The sequence below is a fragment of the Lagopus leucura genome, unplaced genomic scaffold (assembly GCF_019238085.1).
Source record: "Lagopus leucura isolate 7727_CA_CO unplaced genomic scaffold, USGS_WTPT01 Super-Scaffold_100009, whole genome shotgun sequence".
Classification (NCBI taxonomy): Eukaryota; Metazoa; Chordata; class Aves; order Galliformes; family Phasianidae; genus Lagopus; species Lagopus leucura.
This window is the reverse complement of record NW_024962266.1, coordinates 12155501-12180585: the sequence shown is the minus strand read 5'-3', so window position 1 is coordinate 12180585 and position 25085 is coordinate 12155501. Positions and strand designations below refer to the sequence as shown.

General features: G+C 37.5%; 1 protein-coding gene across 2 annotated transcripts in view; it reads right to left on the bottom strand.

The window, feature by feature from the left end:
- Positions 1 to 25085, bottom strand: part of DPYD (dihydropyrimidine dehydrogenase) — a 316371-nt gene that overhangs the window by 51580 nt on the left and 239706 nt on the right. For both annotated transcript variants that reach the window (XM_042873805.1, XM_042873806.1), the window contains exon 19: positions 9474 to 9616. In XM_042873805.1, the coding sequence (XP_042729739.1) occupies positions 9474 to 9616 (143 nt within the window). The remainder of the gene's footprint in view (positions 1 to 9473; positions 9617 to 25085) is intronic.

Genomic DNA, 25085 nt, shown 5'->3' with positions numbered 1-25085 from the left:
CGCTTTTCAGAAAGGAACTGTATCCTGAAAAAATGTGTGGAAAAAGTTTCAGAATTGCCAATATGTGCTGTTTGACAACATGAAATGCAACAGCCCCATTTAGCTTTAAAATGTCTGTTTTGCAATCTAAGTTAATTGGAATGAAATGTCGAAACTAAAATATGCTGCAAAGCGATTGAAACAAAATTTTGATTCACTTAAATAATATTTTTTCTTTAACACACTTTTTTAGAAATCTTATTATCAGTTAAAATGAAAAAGCATTTCCATCATGAAACTTTCCTGTGACAGAATAACTATTTCTTGGTCATCGGCTTCTCCCTGTGCATCTTTCCTGCGGCCTCTTATCTGCAGGAGGGTAAACACATCGGTAAGGCAGAGGCTCATTAATGCGTAGAAGATTCAGGTTAGAGCTTCTGATTTTTTCAACCCAGGACAGTGAATCAGGCTCAGCAGGGACTTGAACCCAGATCTATTTTGATTAAATAAAATTTGTCAATGAGGAACAGTTTCCTCAAAGAAGTTTTTAACAAACTCTAATGAGAGCCATCTACTAAGGGACGTCATCCTGTGACCAGAATTCTGAAAGCTTCCTACTTCTCCAAATCAAACAGAAAAGCAATTTTTTCATTTTGGAACCTCAGTTCAGTTCTGCAATGATTAACCCCTCATCCTTGTGAGTCTTTCTCTCTACTACTGTCACATTTTATTTCAGTTAAAATTACTTTCATCCTTTATCAGCTTGCCTGTACGAATTTGTGCAGCAGCTGCTGTGTCCATTGAAGAGTGAGATTCATGTGAATAAAATAGTTCTGACCCTCTGAGTCCTCCGTGTCTGAGATAAAAACCCACTTCCACATTTCCTTGGGGATTGTTTTACCTATCTCTGTCCAAAAAATAAATATCAGCAAGAAAAGCAGTGACATAACTCAGATACTGAAGGAAATTAAACCTTTTCTTAAATGTACTGCCAGCTTCAGAAAAATGGATTCTCTGTTTGTTTCTTTCATTCAAATCGCATGGATAAAAGGGCATCTCTGCAGACAGATCAAGCTGTGTCAGAGGGCTTATGTTGTAGCAAGAAAAATACTTCAAAAGGCATTGGGGCTTCCAATCCCAGATTGCTTCCTCCATCCTGGGCAGAAAAAAAAGACTCTTCTACCTCTGAGGGAACCAGTGGAATGGTCACCTGGTCTTGTTAAACTGCAATCAGCCCTGCACCAATCCAAGCTGGTGCACAGCCCACAGTCTGCAGGATCAACAGAGCTGTGACAATACAAAATGGAAAATTTCTTGCTTGCGTACATTCTTTGTACGGCTGATAATGTTTCCCAGGAAAACGTCTCTGACAGCACAGCTTTGCAATCCTGAATGTTTTGCGTTTTCCCTTGCAGGAAAATCAAGCTAATTTAAAAGAAAATACGGGAAATTCTCTAATTAATGGAGATGGCAGTAACAAGAAAAGAAACTCAGCATTTTCCACTGTGCTTATCTTTCCTTCTCTTTACATTTTCAATATCCAGTATGAGTTAAAGCCAAATTTCTTTTGAAAAGTCATCTCCATGTTGCTTCTACTTTGTAAACTTCTAAACAAAATCACTTGACATCAATTCACACCATGTCCTTTTATCTGCAGAGAGGACAGGTCTGTGCTCGTTCAGACAGTGGCAGTGTGAATCCACACCAGTAGTGTGTATCCACATTAAAAATAGGAACAGCATTGAAAAGAGAAACAGTATTGTGCATCCTTGGGATACGGAGGTAGAGACAGCACTGCTAAAGCAATTATTATTTGCATGTCTTCAGCTCTGAAGTCACCAAGCCACCAGACCCAGGGTGGACACCTGGGTAGAGAAGGGAAGGGGAAACTCAGTGTCCCCAGTTGCAAGAGTGAGGGACAGATCCTCTGCAGGGGCTGGGAGCAACTGCCACAGGACAGCATTTGAACTAATGCTCCATTGAGACCTAATTTTTATTAAATAATTATTACCATTCAGTGATAGTTAAACCTACTTTGCATGAGAATCCATTATAAGAATGAAAAATGGCAATTGTTATGGAATGAGCTTGAATTCATTCTTACAAATTTATGAAATAACAATCCTATCTATGCAGACCTCATTTACTAGCTGGTAAAATGAGTAGAAAAAAAGGAAAGCTAATAGAAAAATCCCTTAAACAGCTCCAAACAAAATGTAAAAACTACTGCAAAACTGCTCAAAATAAAAGGCGTTGTTAGCTTGGAGTTCAGTCCAGAACTTTATGACATGATGATTTGAATACTGAACCTTATCATTAAAAGTGGCAAAAAAAATAAAAGTAAACATCAATAATGAAAACCTGTTACAACCTTATATTTTTATCCATGACCAAGGAACTTTCTAGAATTTTTTGTCTGAGAAATTGAGATTTCCACTGAAAGGAATTCTCACCAGCAATTAGCAATTTCCATTTCAAGTATATTTAACAGAGCAAGTGTGGCAGTCCCCTAATGACTTTTTTTTATTAACAAAAGAAGACAGACAGTTGAGAACAGGTTGAGTTTCTCTAATTAGCAGTGAGCAGAGAAAAAAGCAGAAAATAACGAAATGTTTATTAGAAGGATCACTCTATGTATCTCTGTCCCAACTTCTCTCTCTTTCACATTCCTTTTTCTTTTGATTTTATTTCGACATGTTCAAACAGCACTTTGTTCCCTCTTTTGTTTCTCCATGTACTGCAAATTTCAGCTCTGCAAAGAAGGGCCACTCCATTCAGTGCCACAGCCATTGAAGACTTTTTTAAGCATGCGGCTCTGTGAGCAGCAGAGCTAATGATACCTGGCTTCCAGCAGGTCTGTGTCTCCTGGTTGGGTTCTCTGACGTCTAATAAGGTGTGACTGCCAATTAAAGGCTTTCCTGTGGCTGACACAGCCCTGGCAGTGCTGTCCCATGTGGATTCTCAGAGGTCTAATGGAGGTGAGCCTATAGCATGATCGTTCTTACAGTGAAGGAATGCAGGTACAAACTCTCCACTGAGTGACTTTTTCATTTTTCCAAAACTTGTTATTGTAAAATAATTTCTATCTTCTGCCAAATTTCAAATAAAATGGCTGCAAAGTTCAAATGTGTCTGAGGATACTCAAAAGGATGTACAAACACATTGAGCTTCTTTGGGAACATAGGCTTTAGCAGTTTTTAAATCTCTGCTTCTACCTGAGGATATTCTTATCTAAATCAAAAGACTTACATGTGAAAGGTGTGTTTGCCTTAAGTGGCATTTTGCTTCCTTAAAATTATTGGTCTATAAAAAGTATTAAAAATATATGAAAAATAAAGAGCTATTTTTTGAATCTGTCTGACTCTCAGTTGTACAGTTCTGGCGACCTGCATCCAGCAACCTATTTGTTGGCAAACAGCTTTGTACAGGTTTTGTTCTTCTGCCCGGAGCCACAGTGTGCATCAGGTGTGTGCTGCCAACTGATGCTGAAGCACACCTGTTCTCTGTCACCATGAGCAGAGCTCTCTGAGGCAAACCTCCCTGCCAACATAACGAAAAACCTCTGTTCCCCAGTGCAGTGTATGGGTGGCAGGGGCTGAGTGGGGTGGGCAGGAGAAGCCCAGCCATAGAGACTGCACCCTGTGCTCGAGACTTGCCTGCAACCTGACTTCACATTCCCCACACAGAGCTGAGATTAGACACAGGGAATCACTGAGCCCTTCTGCATTCAAAGTCACTGTTATTCAACACAAGATGAAATAGTTTTCAAGGTAGAAATTGGAACTCCAAAACAGTGCGCCTGTTCTATCACTGCCCTGCTCCATCAGCCCTGTGATTATGACCTCTTACTCCCCATACCACTAAAGGGCATAAGCAATAATTCATTCCTGGATAAGATATTTTTGGCCTCAGCTAGTCCACACTTATCTCAATATCAATGCCTTCACTGACTTGAGCAGACACCAAGATGCGCTTAAAAAACCACTAATTAAGTGCACAGAGAACTGGCTCTCTGTTTCACAGTTCTATAGCCTATAAAAACATGGAAAAATTGCATCAGAGACCTTAAGAAGAATTAAAAAAAAAAAAAGGGGGGGGGGGGGGAATATGGTAAATCATTACATGATACATTTACTTCAGAGATTTTGTGCACTTTTTGTTTATTGGTTTTTTTCTTTTTTTTTTGTTTGTATTTTTGAGCTTGGGAATGAGAAAATGATAGCATCTAAATATTAAGATATGACATAATGTTTATGACTTTCTTCGTATCATTTTCGTGATTATATTTTCAGAGCCTTGCTTGTATTTTCTGACATCCAGGACACTTTATATCTCATGGAAGGGTTCCTTGCAGGGTTTCATATTCGTACAAACAGAATAAGACCACTCGGAGTTCATATCCTACTACTTTGCAATCGGAAAGCTTGTTTATTCATGCACAAGGGGCCATCCCTCTGTTACAAAATCTCCCAGCTAAAAACTTCAGTAAAATGCCTGCTGAAGAAAAAATAATGATCTAACTGTCCCAAATCCCTTGAGACTCTGGCTCCACAGAGGTACCAACAGGAAATCTCCTTGAAAATGTTACAAAAAATACAAGCAGTCTCATAGAAACAACTGTGTTCCACACTGGGGGCAGATTTTATCTTGCAGAAGCAAAAAATGGTGGTTTCCCATCTGGAAAATATTTCCAGAAGGGGTTTTGATCTTGGTCTGACCCCTGAGATGCCATGCAGAGCTAGCAGTACATGGGAGAGGAGGGCACGGACAGAGCCAGCCTCACACAGCTGCCCCAGGGTACCGGCACTCCCACAGCACTCCTTGCCTGTGACAGAAGGTCCTGGTGCAAGGAGGGTACAGCAGTACACATTGCCTTGCTGAACTGCTGCAGTGCCTTCACCCAGCCCTGTTCCAGCTGGATGCCATGAGCAGGTCTTGGGGTGACACTGATGGCTGCTCTCTGCCAGGTGGGACCATAGAAGAAGGCAGTAAATGGGTGGATTTTCAGTCTTGGCTGTGTGGTGGAAAAACTGGGGACAGGTATGTTGTCCATTTTAAAAGAACAGAAATATGCTTGAATAGAAACACATATTCTTTTCAAGTTAATGACTAAAATTTGAGATTAGCGAACGTGTTCCATACCAGAATATAATGTTAAAAGACTCTGCCATGAAAAATGTATACTTCAGAAAGTACCCCTTTGTTCTACCTTCTTTTTTTTTTTTGTTACAGCTGCTAGAAATAATGACTACAGAATCTCTTTCAACAAAAGGTCATTTATGTCAATGGACAGAACACAGAGGATCAGATCACCTGCGGTAATTGCAAATTAATGCTCTACTGCTAATGCATTAACTACACAATATTGATCTACAATTGAATCATACAGGCTACTGTGAAGTGATTTTTACTTTAATATTTTTATGCTTTTATTGCTTTTTCCATAATGCATTTTCTCTTTCCAGTGGAATTTTCTATAATTGTCTCTATTTTTAATTTCCTACAGCAAGATGACTTTGAAAAATGCAAGTCTGCTTCAAAGCCTTGTAAAAATCTGACAAACCATCAATGTGTCATGCTAAATCACATACATGACGCAAAAGATGCAAAAAATTCAATATACATCTTATTTTGATTAATTGTGGCTTTAAAAAAAAGCTCACTTCTAGAAAAAGCACATATTTCAGCCCCACTGGAAGCCTATAGTAATGAACTGTACATCAAAAAGTTGCAGCTAGACATCTCTGGAGCTCTGGAGCTTTGTGTATATGAGGAATGCAGGATTGGATAAAGGAGTGCACGACAGAGTTATTTTTTTATTCCAAGCTCATACTTAAAAGGCGTTGGGGTTTGGGTGCCTTACAAAGAACTACCATCCTAAGGAATCAGCTAAAAAATCACAAAAACATTTCAGCATTTTAATGAAAAATGTTAAAAAATTGTTGCTTTTTTCCCTCACTATATCATAATATGGAATAATACGGATAAATTGCTGTATACAATTTTAATTTCAGCTACAACTGGCTACAGTGATCCAGTGTGTTTTAGAAAGCTGATGCAAAACTTCCTCACATACAAACATTTTGTCAGTAGTAGCCTAAAATGCTGCTCTCTGTTTTCTAAGGCTGGAGACAGAATGCACAGCGAATGCTGACGTTCTTTCCCAGAACCATTCCCTAACATACCTGATCAATACCATTTGAGGCTGTTAGAGCATGCATCAAAATACGGGTTCATCACCTGACTCCTTACTTGCATTCCCGTGTACTACAATTTTGTAAATGGAAAATTAAGAATTTCCATTTTGTTAACAGAAAATAAATCCCCACATTTTAAAAGAAAAGCAAATGGAAAAAAACAAACAAACAATGGAGAACTGATCACAGGTGAAATAGCTGCAGAGGCAAACCTGATCTTGGTTTTAATGGGGCTACATTTATTATTCATAAGCTTCTTCTCTAAGAGAGACCACATGGCAATTAAATCAACTCACACAAAGCCTTTGTATTTTCCTTGCTTCTGAACATCATCCTCTCATGGCAGAGAAGACACTGGACTCTTGTCTAGGCAAAACAAAGAGAAGTCAATGGCCACAGAAGCACCACCATCCTGGGCTCTCTAGCTGTCCTCTGCAGATGGATCACTGCAGTCTGTGCTGCTTAATTATATCAGACATAACATGTTTAAATGCTGGATGAACTGACAATTTGCACCCCATTAAAACATAGCTAACAAGGGCACATCCACACACTGTTCTTTGTAACAAGGTGGTGGTAGCTTGGCCAGTGGGCAGGTTCAGGTTTTTAGCTGGGAGCAGGTGAGGAGACTGCTCCCATTTGGCACAGCTGAGTGCAGAATGCATGTCCACACTGCCAAAGCCTTGGCTGTTTGCTTTCTGCCTCTGGAGCAGTCTATCACTATTGCTGAGAAAGCAAAAGTGACCTGTCAAAGCAACAGGAGTTTTCACTGCTCAAGACAAAAGAACTGAGGCATTTGGTATCAAGGACGTTTTAAGAGAAAAACTGGGATTCAAGGAGAAGTATGTTAGGCAGCTATTTGTATGACCTTGATGTCAGAGATAACTTGTTCCAAAGATAACTTGTGAAGATGAGGTTGCCTTCTTCTGTTTATCACAAAGTATCTTGCCTGTGCAGCAAATGGATGTCTCAGTCTAGCCCCAGAGAAGTGTATTCCTTGTATAAATGTCTATACAAATTACCTGTTTCCCTCACTTTTCCATTTGCCTTTCCTTAGATGAGAGAAATTTATGGCATACTCACAATCTAGCATGACGTTTTCTAAAGACTTATTTTTAAATAAATGTAATTGAACTAGTTCAGACCCTTACATACGCAGCACTTTTAATATCCATTTATTTCAGATAAGTTCAAATGACTGCCTTACTTCAGAGAAACAAAAATAAGCCACTCAAACTGAGGATGGATTTGATCTAGAGGAGTTTTAAATCAGTTCTAGAGCTGATTAGACTGATGAAGTCTGAATATAGTGAGAGTTTTTTCATCATCTCTGGGAAAGGCCGTTTGGAAAAAGAAATTATTCTCTGAAGCATAGAATACCATATAGATCAATTTCTGGAAGCTAGTTCCAGAGAACGTAACTATTAGTTGAAAGAAAATAATAACAGTGCATCTAAAGGGAGGCTAAAGGAAAGAAGGGGACAAACTCTTTAGCAGGGTCTGTAGCAATAGAAGGAGGGGAAAAGGCTTCAAGCTCAGGGACAGTAGATTTAGGTTAGATATAAGGAAAAAGTCTTTTACAATGAGGGTGGGTGAGGCTCTGGAACAGGTTATCTAGTGTTGTGGTTGATGCCCCATCCCTGGAGACTTTCAAGGGCAACTGGTAATCTTATCATAAAAGAAAATTATCTTTACCATTGTCTCATTACCAACGGTGCACAGTAGAAGAAAACAAAAAAAAGAAAAACAAAACAAGAAAATAAACAACTACACAGTCTATATAAAGGAAACATACATAAATGACATTTTAAAACTTCATTTTTAGTCATCCAGAAACAGATGTAGTAGAAGTAGAACAGAAAATCATTCTGTTATGTGTAGTTGAGATCATGTAACATTGTAATTGACAAAGTCATCAAAACTGGAGCATTATTAGCAATAATAAATGAAACACATAGCACTAAAAACATTCCCTTGCCAATCCTACTTCTTTGTTGACAAATGCTGCTCTGTAATTTGTACCATTACTTAGCACTTAAATTGAAGCTCTCAGAACATGGTGTAAAAAAGGTAGGTCTTGTGTTTGTTCATGAGAAAAGAAGTTTGAAGCATTCTCAAACAAACTTAAAAGATAGGAAATAGTATTAACAAAGCTAAAAAAAAATGTAACAAATCTATAGAATACCAGTTGTCTTCCACTTCAGCTCACCAAAATACTAACTTTAAGCATATTAAAAAAACAAACAAACCAAAATACCAAATTGCCCTAGAATTTTTAATTATTTTTAATTGATATAGTGAACACGTGACTACTGTCAGTTGTCACCATAGCTGTGCATGAACTGAATCTAACACTGAATCTAATTCTTAATGTTGCAGTGAATTGTGAGAATGAAACCACTCCAGTCATCCCATGGAGTGACACAAAGCCAGTATCTACAGCTGCTGTTGACTTTGATGGGAACTCCACATAGAGGGGGACAAGTACCTACCAGAATATAGTGTTATATAATGGAACTATCTAACTTAACTACCATGCGCTCCTTATCGATCTGTCTAACATATGCTGCAGTGCTGCCCTGACATACCTATTAGAGCAGATAAGGGGCTGATTTCCAGCCAATTTTCTGGTATCCACATTAACAAACAAGATTCCTTTTCACAACAGGGACTACCTAACCCAGCCAGTTTGTTCAGGGCTTCACACTAACCCATCAGGCAAAGTAAACAGCTTCAACCACTGTGTGCAATCCAAAACCTTACTCAATACTATGGCCTGCAATAACAACCCCATATGCAGGAGGTGCAGCTCTGCACCTTCTCTTACAATAAGCATGCTTAAGAGGCACAGATTCCCAGATTAAGAAAAGTTACTTTAAATTGACTCCCAGTGAGACTCAAGTAATGTTTTTTGATATACTTCTCTCCTTGAAAAGGCTCTTTGCAGAAGACATAAAACAAGAATAAAGGATGATTGAACAGCTCAAGCTTAACACTGTGTAGGCCTTGCTTGTATGGAAAGGGAGAGATGTTTGAAATTTAAATCCTACAGATTATAGAAAAAAGTGATGACATACTCATGGACAGCCTTTTCCCAGATTGCTATTGTAGCATCCAAAGTCTTCTTTTGGAAACTCCAACTTAAAATGAATGTCTTTTAGCAAGAAACATGTCTAAAACCTGAAAACTGCTTTCAACTGTTGAAAAAAGGCCACTATGATAATATTTGAAAGGAAGATACATTATAGCTTTAATTAAAGTTATTTTAATTTTAATGTATTAAAGAAATAAATATACCTGTAAAACTGAAGCTCCACTGTGCAGAAACTGCAGCCCACTTTCAGCAGAGTCAATGCCTCCCGTTGCTAAGATGGGAAATCCTGGAAGAGCACGGGCTATAGCAGACACTGCACGGAGCGCGATGGGCCTAATAGCATTTCCTATAGAAAAACAGAACATTGTATTAGCAGCATCAGAACACCCCCTTCACACTCCCTCATGGTAGAAAAATCAGGAAATTACATTTAATTATGAGATGCAGAGGTCATATTAATTATAAAATGATATGAACTGGGTTTCAAGTGGTATCAGTGCTTGAAAAGTATTACGAACTTGGGTGAAATAAACCAAATTGCAAAAAGATTTGGAAAACACTGCAAAGCTGCACAGTATTTTAGCTGTTGCTCAAAACAAAGCTTAGCAATATCTGAGACAGAAAACAATATTTTACCATACACTGTAGACAAAAGAGATCTATGCTTTTACATAAAGAATCAGGTTGGGTTTTTTGAGCACATATGTTGTACAAGTAAGAGGAAGCATCCCATTTCTTTATGCCTGACTAAAAATTGTTTAAAAGCACCATTTCACTGCACTTGACACTTCATCTGTCATTTAATATGTTTTCCCTTTGAATGTTTGTAGATTCGGATAATCCTTTAAGTAAGGCCCCTTAAACTATTAACATGACAGTCAGAAGCTCAAAAGAGTAAATTCATTTATGGTTGAATCTCCAAGACCACAGCTTACATTTTTCAAATGCTATATAGAGGCTGAGTCAGACAACTCCCTGCCACATTTAGAGGAATTATGATTAAAGTCACAATTTGGCTACAGCCTATTGATGGTATGCAACTATTTTAAATACTCATATAAATGCTGCTTTTTAATTGATATATGGCATAGGCAGTTGATACATTTAGCAATTTATTTTTAGGCTATTTGGGATTTCTCTGAAAAACTCCCGCATTCTTAAAAATTCTACATTATGTATAGAGAATTTTTAGGATTATTTTATGTTATCATTGGAAAACAACACCGTAGTTTAAGGGAGGGATACATTATTCCCAGAGGAACTGTCTGGCTGTCAACCTACACAAGGAAATGGAAATATACTGTGTCAGGTAACTTGGGGAAACGCTGCGATGTAAAATACTTCTGAATACTTTCCATGGGTATTGTTATAACCTTTAAAGATTTAACCTTCTAGAAGGGCAAATAACCAAAGGGTAAGAAAAAAAGAAAACCAACGCAATGAACAAAGCAAGTGGAAGAAGTAGCCACAATTAAGAAGTGCAGGAAAAGAACAAATGTAAGACGATGCATCACAACTCTGCTTAAATGCCTGACAAATGTCCTAGTTTTTTCAGACAAAACTTTCTTCTTCAACCCAGCTGATCTGTGCTGATATCATTTCTCTACCTCTTGTGAAGCAGAAGGACCACAGTTTGCCAGCCATTTAGTAAAGGAGATGACTTGTCAAGATATTTCTGCATAGCAAAAAAATGGAAATTTGGTTTGTCTTAACCATTAAAAATACTCTGCGTTCAGTTCACATTGCCTTTTACAACATACCACTGTCCCTCACTACAACGTTGAATGAACAGGTGATCCTGGCCTATCGGTATTATGCACATTCACATTCAAAAGCTCAGCTAAGCAGTCTCTATCAACAGCTGACCTGGATTCAATAACAAATTGCCTTCTTAAACAATGGTATCTTCTGGCTTAGGACAGACACTGTTCTCAACTGCCAACCTTCCATCAGGACTCATGTGACATACTCCAGTGCCCATGCCAGTGGCCAGGACTACTCATAGAATTTACACAGATAGTTCTTGCTGTTTTAACAGAAGCTACAAAGGGAAATGATGTTTTCAGCTTATAAACTGCAATTTTCTTCAATGGGCAGCCTAACCCAACATGAACTATCCTTTAGTTTTGATGGGATACTAAAGCCTAGTTCATAAAAATTACAAATCTCATTAAAAAAATAAGGAATCTAAGTATATAACAGAAAGGATCACAGAAAGGAGCTGGAGCTAAACAAGAACTTTGTTCTGGATGATAATGACTATTTGTCATCATTTGAGCTAGATCAATTGTAATGAGTTTCAAAAAGGAACAGAACGATTCTCTGAAAAAGGATGAATGCTAGTACCCAAACAGCAAATATTACAACAGAATTGATGGACCAGTCCTAAAGAAAGACCTGAGACAAAAAAAAAAAAAAAAAAAAAAAAAAAAAAGTAACCTGGATGGTACTTCTGATGAATTTACTTGTAAAGTCTTTCAGAGGCCATACATGCTAAGACATACACTACACAGCCAAGAGTATTAAAATAAACTCAATGAAAAACACCAGCTTATAAAATTTTTCCATGTTTGAAATTGAGGCTACAGATAAGTATCAGACTTGCTATATTGCTTTCAGGCACTGACACAGCTACTCCAGTATCTCACTGTGATGTGGTAGCTATTTTTCACAAGGGTGAATGAACGCAGAAACTAGAAACTTGGAAATTATGTGTCTATAGGGAAATTTCTTCCCAATCTGCATGAGCTAAAAACTGACATATGAATTGAGACATGAAGGTTTATATTCTTTTATCTGCAATGCAGCTCTAAGAGTTTGCATTCTATCAGTTTTTAAGTCTGACAGATCCTTGACCTAAATTATATCCCACAGAAAAGAGTTCCACAAGAAAACATTTACAGGATATAATTGTTCCTTTTCTCAGTCTGATTAAATTAGCCACCTTTCCACTTAGATGAAGTTCTCTGTACCATGGTCAGTGAAGAAAAAGGGACAAATGGCAGTTTATTTACATTTTCAGCACAATAGATAATCAGAAAGGCCTCCAGTCAGCCTAAGGAAAACAATTACATGATTTGACAAAGCCTAGTAGATGTGGCAAAGAAACTTAGAACTTCTTAAGGAACGCATACTTTTTAGAACTACCTGCACTTGATATCCAAAACATAAGTTATTACTTACATTTGGTAATTAGTAAGCCGGTGAAAAATTGGTACAATCACAAAAGTATTCCATTCACCTCTAATTCAACTAAACGAATTTAAAAACATTTCAGGAGTGCTTCTGATGAGTGCAAATAACTGGCCCTACTGACAATTGAATGCTGAACCTCAGTCAACCCTTTATCTCAGCATTTTTTTTCTTTAGCATTTGAGTCTACAGAATACAACAGAACACAAAACCATTCTCCTAGATGTTCATCTTCATCAACAGTTCAGGAGCCTCCTTTCTGTAATAAAAACACTGTTCTGCAATACAATGTGGTTTACTTGCAATAGCAGATGGACTGCCTAGTGAAATGGTGAGAAAACCTTCAGATTACAGAAAGAATAAAAAAATGTAGTGAAGCCAAGCTATCAAGAAAGAAACAAAAAGAAATAAAACAGTAATAGTAATGAATTTGACCTAGAGCTTGTATTTTCCTGCATTTTCATGAGAATATCATAGAAAGGTGATAAATTTAATTACAGAGATTTGTGGAGAAGGAGTTTTTAAAAGTGAAATAAAGGAGATTTAATGCCAAATTTTAAAGGAGTTGTAAGTACTGGCTGGAATTTACAGAAAGTTATCTGATAAATCCAGTGGTATTTTAGAAGCTGAGATCCAAATAAATCCATTTGAAACAGACTTCATATACTAAAAAATAAGTGTTCACCACATACTTTGACATGCTGAGACCTGTAATTTCAATAGTTAAGCACCCGTAGCAAGAAAACTGCTGGTATGGTACTGTCTTGATAGCAGTGTTACAGATGCTACTAGACACTACATATGTTTATCATTTGCCCTGCTATAAAATAATGAGATTTAATAAACAAAGTCAATTTATCCAAACCTAAAACAAGGGATGAGATTGAAAAAAGAAGACAAAATTATGTGGTGGAGATGCCATGCTATTTTATGTTGAACACTACTCTTTCCAGTCTCTCATCTAGAACAAATACTGTTACATAAAGACTTCAGCAATGAAAAACTGTATAATGCACAAGTCCATGATCCATTTTCTAGCTGTAGAACAAAGCAGGGTTTTGTTTGTTCCTTTCTGTTTTTCTTTTTTTGTTTGTTTGAATAAAAGGTCAGATTTTTCATTACTATCAGGGACTGAGATAAAGGAAATTCAAGAGGCAGAACAGACTGCAAAGTAGAAGCACAACATACACCAGTCAAAAACCCTGACTATTTCAACACAGGTAGGCAGCGCTACTTTTGTCCTAAGGACACAAGCTGATGGTAAACTGATGAGAGAGATTCTACCTGATTATTTGTTTGATCATTTAATTTTCCATGGGAAGTAAAAAAACACTTTACCAATGCCAGAAGACATATTTTAGTAAGACTTTATAATTCCTTGGAACCTCTGTAGAACTCAGTTCTGCTAAGCACCAAAAACGTTCACTCAATTGAGGCTTGAGAGCCAAACTTAATACCTTCTTCAGAGAGAAACCTAATGTTAGCTTCAAACAACACTGTAACTTTGGAAGTTCTGAGAAAATTTAGAACTTCTTGACCCCACTGATTCACCCACGGGGAAAAAACATTCTCAGGAATCTTGAACACTGGGCTATATATTGTCACTTGCAGTATTCTGCACCAATTTGGAGTCTAAAGTCTTTAGGATAACTGCAACAGCTCTAAATAGTTTAGTTAAAAGTGATCCACAACCAACAGAATTGAGGTGAGTTAGTTCAGACTAATAACATGGTGTCTGAATTTTGAAACAGTCTGAATGGTCTTTATCAAACTCTGTATCTACAAGATGGACAGATTTACTGGAAAAGGACACTCACACCTTTGACACGCTTTGGTGAAAGCAAACATTGTTATCTATGGTTACTAAATGGAATAAAGATTAATTTGGATCATAATTCTCCCCATTCTGCACATTGCAAAGTGAAATTTATTTTTAATTTGAATTATGTTATACTACAGTTCTGTTTTATAAATTTAATATCAAATTTAAACCACAAACCGAAAAAATTGCAGAAAAAAATAAGCTGATACAGAAAGCAACATTATTTGTGTTTAATAAATCATCGCTAAACTCTGTGCTACCAAAATAATAATAATAATAATCTGAGCAACATCACTCTCCTTGTTTCTCTAAATTCATTCTCAGAAGACAGCTGATGTTGTTATCTCCCTGACAGATAAAATTAATACAGCTAATGACAACAGAAGCCAATAACTTCAAATACCAGATTTGGGTGAAAAAGCTTTACACAAGGGAATTGATATGGGGGAATTGATATGGGAAAGTACAGGCACTCTAGATGAGCAGTCCAATCCTGCAGGAAGCAACTAGATAAGGAATTTTGAGGGTTATGAAATAAACACAGAAAACATAGATCTTTTGAAGAAATTTTGTGCCAAATATGTGAGCTGCCTCAAACTGGTGATCACAGTACCATGTATATATCTATTACCTGTATCTGTAAACAGTCAAGGGAAATGCACAGTACATAAAAAAATCATTTGCATGACGTTTCTTGCAATTATTGCAATTATTCTGTATGTTCTTTCTCTCTCCCACCTGTAGGTGGCCACCATAAGCTACACTTATCAAATAACTCATTAGCAGGGTTTTCAATACTGTCATATCCAGATAATTAGCAATTTATTTAAATAACCAATTTCTGTGGAAATAATTGCCATGGAATGCCCTGAACCTACTTTTTATAAACTATAATAAAAGTGTTAAGATAATCCCTGACATTTGCAAATGCCATTAGTTCACCTTTCCTTTTGATAGTGCTGTGGCATTATGTTTAAACAATTACCCGATAAGGCAGCAGTTTAATGAAACAGTGTAGCAGGCATATTCTTCAAAACGGCCAGTGAATGCGTTGATGTAGGTTGCTCTGAAAGTAGTGCCTCCTATTTATTTCCATGGAATTTACAATGGATGCGAAGAGAACTGTAACACTATTTGGCAGAACAAATTCTCAGCTGCAAAACACTCCTCAACATAGTCACCACCATTTGCTATGCATTTTCACCAGTGATGAACAAAGAGTCTGCATGCTGCACTCGTAAAAGTCTACATGGCCATTCAGAACATGGCTTGCCTTTCACACTGCTGTTGCCACTGCTGAAACACACCACCCACTGCCTCACTGTGCCCACATCCACTGTCTGGTCTCCATAAACATTCAGCAAGCATCAATGAATGTCAGTGGGTGCCATTTCTTTCCACATGGAGGAATTCAATTACACACCTTTGTTTCACACACAGTTCCACTGTCTGGTGCCTGGATCTGCTGCCATTTTGTCAAACTGTCATTCTGCTGCCATCTGCCATATAACAACAAAACATAGTGGAACATCAGTGGGAAGGTTCAGTCTCTACTACCATACCACTATCATCTGCCTCTGATGTCATGGGCCAATATCATAAAACAGGAGGCATTACTTCTGGAGCAGCCTTCTTTATTGCAGAAGAAAATCCAATGAATAGACATTCAGAAGGAAAGATGATCCACAAAGAGGTCCCAAAATAGGGCACTCAATATTCAGTGCACTAAAAAGTACAGAGTGTGCCAAATAGCAAGCTAATGACAGACCTTGCCAAAGCTCTGATGGTACACAGCCCAGTGTTTCTTGACTCAGCTTAGGACCAGGACAAGAGTCCTATCACTGTTCCTTATGTCTTTTACAGCCTATTCAGTCCATTTCTACTTACTCATTGTCATTTGCCAACATCAGTAATAATAATGCATGATTTGGTAATCATGCATTATTATTTGGTATCCATGCTCTGGATATTATCCATTAGAAATTTTATTCGTTTAACAAATAGATCATTTGAGATGTTAGTCATCTTATGGCATAACAGTAAACCCCATCTTCAAATCAATGGCTGGCTAAGATTTCATTTTTTTGATAATTTTTGAAGGGTGGTACACTAACTCCTCCAAATCAATCAGAAAGGTTCTGGTGACCATAGTAAACTCAGGATTTCACCATTTTTTAATATCACTGCCAACTCTGGTTCTAGCATCCACACTGACTGATTGCATTCTACTAGTTTTCGTTAGCATATCACAACTACATATAACATTCATGTACTGGGATGGTGCATATTTTCTCCGATAATTGTTTCCCTTCTTTTATTTTCCTTTCTTTTTTTTTTTTTCTTTTTTAAATTAATTTCAATGCTTACTCATCATTTGATTGTATTTGGAATATCCTAACAATAGTAATAATAAAAGTACTGCTGATGACTGAGGTGTACTCCCAGCACAATACAAGGAAAAAGATATGAATTAGATTAGCATCAAAAGGAGATGGACCATCTAAGGAGTACTTTCCACACTTACTAGACAAGACCACTGCAACTATCACAGTAGCACGAAGAAGCTCATGATAAATTCTGCTGAAAGACATGTTACCCTCCAGCACACACTAAGATTTCCAGCCCATCCATCCCAGTGCAGAGGCAGTTGTGCTTAACTCAAAATCTAGTAGAAGTGTTTGTAGCTGTTTACCCAGAAGCTTAGAGATTTGTTCAAAGGCACAGTTGCCCCTGTCAGCTTCAGAAGCAGTACTGCCTTTGTTTGAGACAGCTTTAACCTCCTCAACAAACAACTACAGTGGTCAACATGACCCTGGTGCCAGGAAGCAGGATGTGTGTGTGCCCAAGCGCCTGCATGGGTACTTTAGTGCACACAGAGCTCAGGTCATACAAAGACAATGTAGTAAGGACGTGCTGGCAGAGTGGCAACTGACTGCTGAGCTGGATGTTAAGGCTTATTTAAAAAATAAAGACATTACTGAAAAAGGTAGTAATGATCTTTGCAGCTTATCTACAAAACCTGAAGCATGCCTTGCACTGTTCAATACCCATTGGTCCAGAAAGTCCCTTACAGCAAAGGAAGCAGAATGTATAAAAGTACAGCAAACTAAAGAAACTAAGAACACAGAAAGCTTAAATGAGTATTTTCCCCCCTCTTCACATAACCCATTATCATGCTTATCTCCTTATGAGGTTTACATATTTTATTTCATCCACTTGGTAATACCCTGTAACATGAAATTATATGTATGGATGTATTTGTATCTATTTATATACACAATATACATACAAAATATATTAAAAAAAACACATTGCATGGCACAAACAAAAGTTTTGTTAAACAAGTTACTTCAGTTCAGCTGAAAATACAGTATTTGCAGGTGTAATAGCATGTGTCTATGCACACATCTGCCATATTATTATTGCATATCTATATAATCTGTGTGAATATATATATACATGCACACTCAGTAGATATATTTCCATATTCACATATACATAAAACAGTGGATGACACGTCCCCTGATAAAACCTGTTATTTCAACACTTCAAGTGAAAAGTGTTAAAATAAATGGCTCATCACATACAATGTGTTAAAATAAATGTTTATTTCAGCACTGTGTGTATCATAGCCATTTATCTCAACACTTCCCTTTTCTCAAGACTCACACAACCAAAAGTAGGAGAACTGATAGTTTTAGCTAAGGTAGTTGAAGCATACAGCCTTAGTCACCTACTTGCCATAGGATGAGTAGGAAGTTATCTGACACTTTTTTTTCTGCTGATAAAAAAAGAGAAATTAGCTACCTTGATTATTCATGGAGATCTGCACGTGTCTACAAGCAGGTGGGGCACATCATCATTTGGAAAGATAAATAGCCACACCAGAGTCTGCTGAGATATGGGAAAGCAAGCTACTGCTGTCAGGGTAACGTTTAGAAAGGAAGAGTAATGTGGTGCCTTTGGAAATTTCACTTTGAAGCTTTTGAGTTTGACACAAAGTGATTTGGGCAGATAAAGAGTCAGGTGAACAAGAATGAAAACCAGAGCAGTTCATAATGAATGCTGAAGGTGATATGATTTTTGATGATCAAATTATGAGCAAGGAGAAAACAGGTGATAATAGTTTCTTGGAAGGATTCTCCAAGTCTCAAGATTTGTCTTATTTTAATACACAGTCTCTAAGATCTGGGGCAAATGCTTTCCAACTTTTCCAACAACTGCTAGTTTAAAGTACCAATATAGTCATTAACGTGTTAAAATGAGATCAGCATGTCAACTTGTTCCTACAAGCTGAGCTTGGGCACTACATTTATGGTGGTGTTAAAGTAACATTACTTTCCTTCTTTGCCTTATTCTGGGAGGAAGGCACAAGAAACTCACATTCCCTAGCAGTCTCCACTGGAGCTGGAGGGCACTCTGCTTTTATAGATCAGTTTCAGTAAAGTCACATCTAGGGTGAGGGTGGAAAAATTTTAATTCTTGAGCAACATGCACAAATACTCCAAAAAGTACACTCCCCTAAGAGTGTTATTTATGGTCAACTTGCTGCAATATTTTCTTACAGCTTTCCTCCTTTGAATAACTCAAAAAGCATTGCCTAGGCTCAAGCAAGACAGCATGGCCTTTAGAAGATAAACACTTGGTGGGGAGGCTCTCACTTTTTTTTTGTCGTACATTTCTTTCACTGAAATTGCAGATCTGTGCAGAGCACAAATCCACAAACTAACAAAAAATTAGTGAAGACTTTGCAACCAGCACACCCTGTCAGAAGACTGCTTTGCACCCAGGCAATGAAAGAATGACACCACAGTTCCATCAACTCACAATTAAAGTCACTGCCTCAAGTCAAGCCATCCCGCAGTGCTAGTTGCCTACATTCAAACATCACTCTTCTTGTAAAAGTTGTGTTTGTCCAGTGTCATATTTGGCAGATAACATGCTATATTAACTCAGTAGCAGAACAGTGTACAATGCAATGAAAGTTCTGTGGAATTAAATAAGGAAATAAATGTTTCTTTCACTCTTTCACTTTCTTCAGATGTGATTTGTTCCAGAAAAAGGAGGTATCATCACTCCTTTGAAGGCACTGTAGGTTATGAGATTGGCCCTCAGAAGCTGGCAACATGTAATAAAAGCGCTTTACTCTTAAACATCAATCAGTTTCAAGCGTGGCAGTTGCTCACAGAATGGTAATAATGGAAATATTCAGCTAATAACTACTGTAGACATTAAAACACTCTGACAGATGTGAAGTACTCCTTACACAACCAACACTTTCTTATAATTACAGTTTTATAACTAGGTACATAAGTTTCTAAATATTTAGTTCCTTACAACTCTGTATTTTTGTAATGAAATTTGCATGACAATACTTCGTTTTCTGTAGAAGAAAAGGCCCCTCCGCCCCCACAGAGTGTCAATATCTTGGCATTAGCTGAGACCTTGGCTGTGCGTGGTTGACAGTTGTAAAGAAAAACTTTTTCTTCCATTCCTTCTTTTTAATAACCTTCGCAGTTACAAGAGGTTTCATGCCACTTCTCTAGCTGAGAGCGTACAGTGAGCTGAACAGCTAATGTCTTAATGGAAAGCAAAATAATAGCATGTCCGTGCTGCGTAAACCATCCACGGCATAAAGGAAGCACAGACCTTATTTGCGGAGGCCTTTACTAGCTCTGGATATATAATCAAGGGTTAGTAATTAAAACACGTTTATATCAGTCCTGCCTTTGCATCAACCATGCAACTCAGTGCTGATTTCAAGATGAAATTACACACCTGCATCTTAACACTGCTTTCTGCATTAATAAAAAATAACAGCATTAATAGGCTTAAACACTCATTTGTTTTATGTATTCAGAGCAACAGAAGGGGATGCTAGGGAATTTAGTGTGTTGCTCTGTTAGATCATTTTAATTGTTATCCAATGAGGGCAGCTCAGAGGGTGAGTAAGGGACTTAATTTATGTACTTACTCATCCCCTTGGCTTCCACTGAAGAAAAATGATAGTAACACAGCCCTAAACTGCATTCACTGGTCTTCAGTGATCAAAGTAAAGGGCAATTAATGCAAAGCCAGGGACCCACATGTGTTTTTTGATTTTAAATACTGCTCAGAGCACACATAGCTGCTACCACAAAGAAATTAAAAAAAAAAACAACCGCAATATTTGGCACTTACGCAGTGTCTTTTAGTAGAGAATATCAAAATATCATACAAAGTTATAATACTTTTATCTCAAAAGAGAAAAGAACAGGAGGAGACCTGGAGAGGAAATGTGTGTGTGAACAGTAATTTCATCTGGAGAGAAGAGGCAGCATGCAGTCCTCTTGGTTACAAATCCTTTGTACCAGGTCATCATATTGCTCTTTTCTCTAAAATTGTTGGTAATTTAAGGTATACTATTTTACAGATAACCTCTCTAAATCAACTCAAGGAGGCTGCTCTTAGAACTAAATTGCATACTAATGTCCCAGACCTTGGTACTTTATTCTGTGCATTTTCATGGGTGAATTTTTATGCCCACTCAAAACACAACCTCAAGCTCAGAAGTCTACCTCCTCACAGAAGAATGCAGGACTGTTGTTACTCATATCTCCCACAGAGAATTATGTACCCCTTCCTTCCTGTTTTCTTTTTAATCTAAAATAAAACATACCTGAAAATTGATTCACTCATGGGTAATATCTTTGGGTAAAACTGGCTCGCTTCCTTGTCCTTGGTGATGGAGAATTATGAGGAATTCTTAAGTTTTAAAACAGTGAATATAGACACGATAATGAAGAGATTCCATTTGCATGGGCTATCACTAACGCAATGCTGAGTGTGGAGTGCTCAAAGAGGAAGACTCACAAAAGCATAAATGTTCCACAGGAAATTCTAACACATCTGCTTAGCACTGAAAAGCCAGTATTTTAGTCCAAAGCACTAGAAAGCATAGACAAGTGCATTTTTGGAATCAAAACAAATGCTGCTAATTTAAGGAATACTATGAAGCACACAAAGACTGTACAGTGCCATATGTTGCACAATGCATCTGGTAATCAATTTAGTCCACATGCCAAATTTACTAAAGCCCAAATAGGCTTAAGTTCTTTATTCAGAAATTCAAAAAGTAAACCAGAAACATTATAAACATGCTGCACTTACAATTAGGGTGGGAAAAAAGGTGGATTTTTCTTTTCAGTTACATAATATAAATAAAAATTAATCTCCTAAATTATATCCCATAATGAATACATGCCCAAGCTTCACTTTTGATCAACAGCTTTTACAGCCTCACAGTTTTAGGACATGGTCTGTTACCCAGCATAAAAGAAAAATGTGATTTTTAAATTATTTTACATGCAGTGTTTGCTTCCGTTCTGAATGTTTGAAGTCATGAAGGTTCTATGCTGTCTTTTGTGATTCCATTCACAATACATTACTGAAGGTGTCAGCAAACACAGATGCACAATGTGTTGCTGTCCTAAATCAAATATGAATCCAAACTTACAGTTTTAAAAATACAGTGGAAATCCCTAATATAAGTGGTCAGTATCACCTATAAAGCCAAAATAAATGGAGTAGGATAATAGTTTTCAGATTTGGGTTACAGTGTCAATGCAGAGACTCGAGCTGTGCTACCTCACCAAGCCAGGTCTTGCTTGCCAGAGCATGCTTGTCAATATTTAGCACCCAGGGAGCGTGTCACAAGCCTTTACAAAAACTAGCTTAAATACAAAATACTATAACAGCTGCTGTGATCCTTTTCCTAACACTGAGATTAAACTGCTGAAATTTGTTTTGAGCTTTTTAAACCAGAAAATGTGTGCCATATACCTACTGTAACAAGAATATGAGAAAAGGCATTAAGGGATTGCAATACTGTTATTAGGGTTTATTAAAATACAGAAGAACACCAGATGCTTTACATTAGCTGACTGAAAGATATTTTAACGTTAAGCACACAAGTATCACTTTCTCTGGTGACATCAGATTATAAAATGGAGTATGCTAAAACCAGAAACATCTGTGTTTTTAGGAAAAAAGTGTAATCCGCACCAAAAAATGATGAATCATGAACTTGCCTAAAAAATGCAAGCCTAAACTACCTAAGCCATTTGATAGGAGTACCTAAATTAAAAATGTAAAAACCTAATGAAGTCAATGGAGAGAGAAAGGACCTTAGCCCTGAGAATGCCCATCTCTTCCATAGTGACAAGGCAGAAGAGTAAAAGAAGCCTCCCAGACACATGCACGTTTCCTGGGTAAATGGTGAATGAAGGTGTAAGCAACCTCTTCAGTCTTTCAATAATCTTGATTGTATCAAGTAGCACTCTTAAAATAATTCTTAGGGAACCACCAGCTCCTCCTTGGAGGTCTGAATTCTTCAAATCCCGTCTTTTATGACTTCTGAAGAAGCTCCTTAATTTAAAAGAAAAAGCAGCTGATTCTTAAATAGCCTCATCTGGTAACACTTTCCCTGAAAGTGCTCCTGATAAAACAGAACTTATCAGGGACTAGAATGAGAAGATTTATCTCAGTACTCGCTATTAAAATCCAAATAGCTCTTGAATGGGCATATATTCAAAAATCAGTTAAAACGCTGCCAAAGCTGGTGTAATCAGTACACAGGCATCTTGTCTAACATTAACGGTATAAGCATAACAATAAGTGACGGAGAGAGACAAGGTCAGCCCAGCCAAAATGTGGACCAGAGTAATTATACACACTTTTGAAAAACAGTATGTCACTCGGGAGGGCCATGAGACTTAGATAAACAGCCAGACACAACCGTAACACAGTTAACTACATCCTCATTGGCAGGTCTGCTCGTGGAACAAAGGAGAGTTTTTCCTCTTTTTGAGCTGTCAGAAATGAAGTTCTTCACAGCATCAGCCTTACCTCTATGCTGAGTCAGGTGTGATACCACAGGTTTATTCCCAGACCTCATTGGCATTAAAAACACCTTTCCTACACACCTGCCACATCTGCACCATGGATTTGGGCATCTCATTCTGAAACAATGTCTGCTACACTCAATAGTTCTCACTCAGCTCTCAAACTAAATAATGGAGGCTAAATCCCTCATTCAGAGCATCCTTTGGGATTTAAAAAGGACTTTGCAAAGATGGCCATACATTGCATGTTAATAGGGAAGATATTTGCAATTATCTGGCAACATAGATATTGTAAATTGTGCATACATTGGAAAAACAAATTACTACAGCAGACTTCCTGAAAGATTTTGTAGGAGATGTTTCTATATACTGTTTGCAAGCACGATATTTGTATATCTCCTATCATGCAATGACATACATGCATGAAAATACACAATAAAATGCAGATCCTTTACCTGCCTACTATACAATTGTTGCATTCTTTTGCAAGACAAAAAATAAAAAATAAAATAAAAACAAGGTAGTTGTGAAATACTTTTTTTTTCTTCTCATAATAACCCATGAAGGGTGAAGTAATGTCCACTGAAATACAAACCCACGTTCTTTCAGTTAAACAAACCTGCTATAATTTGTGTTCTGCATTTTACATGTGAGGTTGACTTTAGGATTTATTCATAACTCAAGTAGGACACTAAAAATACAGAATGTTATAGTAGGATTTAGATGAGTAAAAATATATTCACTATGGTTAGTTCATCATAAATCATAGCAAACCAGCACTGTGAAGGTTTCTCCTATGTGGAAGCAGGACAGCAGCAATAACTGCTTTGGCACAGGTGGATGTAAAGCAAAGCCCTGGGTTAGTTGTTCCACAGATCTACTCCCCTTCCTCAAAATCCCTTGTATATGATTGTCAGAATATCCTGCAACTAGATTAACTTAGGCATGTTCAGTTTAATGTCACTGAAATCTTCTCTTCTAAACACTTCCTGATTCAATTCTAAAACTCATCAATCCAGAGTTTTATAGGTAGGGAGAATAATGGGAACTCCAACACCCTCACAGTTATGTTTAAGACACTGGGGTTACCAAAGCTACTGAGCTAGTGAGGCAAAGGAGCCAGCATGCAGCACACAAGTTGGGGTGTACTGTCCAGAGCAGTGATATCTTGAGACAGTAGTCAGTTGGCCTTTCTTGATGTCCCACAGGAGGGAAGGATGAACAACATAAGCTTCATGGTAACAGATATTAAATAAGACGACATTTTACAACCTTTTTGTTAGCTCGTATTTTGACATTAAATATATAGCAAAATCTTTATTTTTCAACTAAGTCAACCCTGCAACTGATTCAGATACGAAGTCGAAAGAAAAATGGCAGAAAAGACAATTATAATCCCTGCACAATCCAGCAAGTAGCTTCTATCACCAACATATATTCACATAAATTTGGAACCAGTTTCCTTTGTCACATCTTTCCTTCTGCGTCCTATATTGAAACTCACTAAGGTCTCATAACCTGTATTCACATCCGAATCCATTGCACAGCTAATGCTGCAACAAAGCTTTGCAACTTGAACACTGCCAGCTAAAATAACCTTCTCGTGCTCTAAACAAGTCATATATTTAATTGTTTAGAATTACTGCTTCTATATATAAAACATTCTCCTATATTGTCTGCAGCAGTTAGAGCAGAAGGCTAGACTGACTTGCATGACTGCCAGAGACTGGTGAGCATGCCAGAGTCATCCTTCCTCCCACTTGCTAAGTAGCCACTGAGATATCATAAGGCACTCAGTTCCTGCAAGTTATGCACACTTTTATAGTGAGCAAAACTTTTTACCAGGCTTAGGTCCATTCTCTGAAAGCAGATATGCGTTTCCTTTGTATGAAAGACTTCAGAGTTATCTCTCTACCTTG